Here is a 1,329-nt window from a genome sequence, read left to right as displayed (position 1 = left end):
CACAGGTGGTTGGCCGGCCGGCCAGCCAGAGGGGACAATTTGCATATTAGCCTTTTAGTATATAGTATGCTATTGAGAGTGAGGCAGAGTTGGAAGCAAGGGTTGAACATTAAGGTTAAGGACTAGGCTAAGCACAGGGTTCTACCAGTCAGCAGGGCACCAGCCCAGCCCCACCTCCCCATCCCTCTGGCCTCTTGGCCCTTTACATCAGGGAAGGGGACACAGTTCAGGCTTCTCTTGCTTCCACTCCAGGGCCTCTCCTCCTGAGATATAGGAAACTCTGTCCCATATGCAAGAAGGGATAGAAAAGTTATACGGTTATGAAGCGGATGAAGAAGGATCATACTTTGTTTTAGTTTTTTTTCTAGATCAGGTGAAGGTTTCACAAAGAAAAAAAAATAAGGGTCTGGAATCACCTTGAGTCTTGAAATCTTCTTCAAAGCACCTCCTGTTAGTGGTGAATTCCAGGTTTTCAGTGTAGCTATACAATTCTGTGCCAGGAAAGACAGGACAGAGTTACAAACATTTAATAGCCTCTTACTGAAGGGGTCTGGAGTAGAGAGGGCAGCATGAAAGAGCTAAAGCTTCCAATACATTCCTGTGTCCAATTCAATCCAGAGTCAGCTTCCTCCTTTTTGGAGCAGTTAAAAATAGCCACTTGTGTCTCTGGGTGATTAAACCATCAAACCTGTCCTCCTCCTGCCAGCTGGCTGACACAGCAGAGAAGGCAGGCTTCAACACTTGGTGAGGGCCAGGAGGAGGTTGGAGCTGAGAGGGCTTAATGTTATCACTCCTGTTTCTTTGGGCTGCAACCCCTTCTGTTTGTCAACCCAGACGGGGATTACCCAGTCTCTAGGAAAGAGGAGGGCAATACAACTCCTGACACTTAGAGGCCAGGGTGAGGGCTGAAGAATATGCATTAGATGGCTCTTTGGGGTTGGAGCCAACTCATTCTCTCCCGGCTAAGTTTCCTCGAAGGGTATAGAAGTTTAGGTTCCTGCTCACAGCCACCTGGGCCCCGGAAAATCTAACTTTGCTGACAGTAGTCTCTCAATACAAAATGCTTATAAGAAATATAAATGCTCTTTCCCCTTACACACACACACACACACACACACACACACACACACACACACACACACACGTCAGAAAATTATACCAGTACCCTCATCTTATAGAGGATTAAGAAATCAATAGGTGATAAAACAGATTTCCTCAAAACCCTGTTCCTTAACTGAGACCCTTGCTGGAAATTTAGTTAGATCACAAATCAAGAGAAATTCACTTATGTTCCAGCCAGTTGTCTAATGGCTGAGAAACACCTTGTCT

At 45.8% G+C, this 1,329-nt stretch overlaps 1 protein-coding gene across 1 annotated transcript in view; it reads right to left on the bottom strand.

The window, feature by feature from the left end:
* The window catches only part of STRIP2 (striatin interacting protein 2), a 40,569-nt gene that overhangs the window by 33,279 nt on the left and 5,961 nt on the right, over positions 1-1,329 (bottom strand). Inside the window, exon 3 of the mRNA XM_014541819.1 lies at positions 417-491. Coding sequence (XP_014397305.1) covers positions 417-491 — 75 coding nt within the window. The remainder of the gene's footprint in view (positions 1-416; positions 492-1,329) is intronic.

The sequence above is a fragment of the Myotis brandtii genome, unplaced genomic scaffold, assembly GCF_000412655.1.
Source record: "Myotis brandtii unplaced genomic scaffold, ASM41265v1 scaffold280, whole genome shotgun sequence".
In the NCBI taxonomy this organism is placed as follows: Eukaryota; Metazoa; Chordata; class Mammalia; order Chiroptera; family Vespertilionidae; genus Myotis; species Myotis brandtii.
The sequence above is the reverse complement of the archived record's forward strand: the minus strand, read 5'-3'. Positions and strand labels throughout refer to the sequence as shown.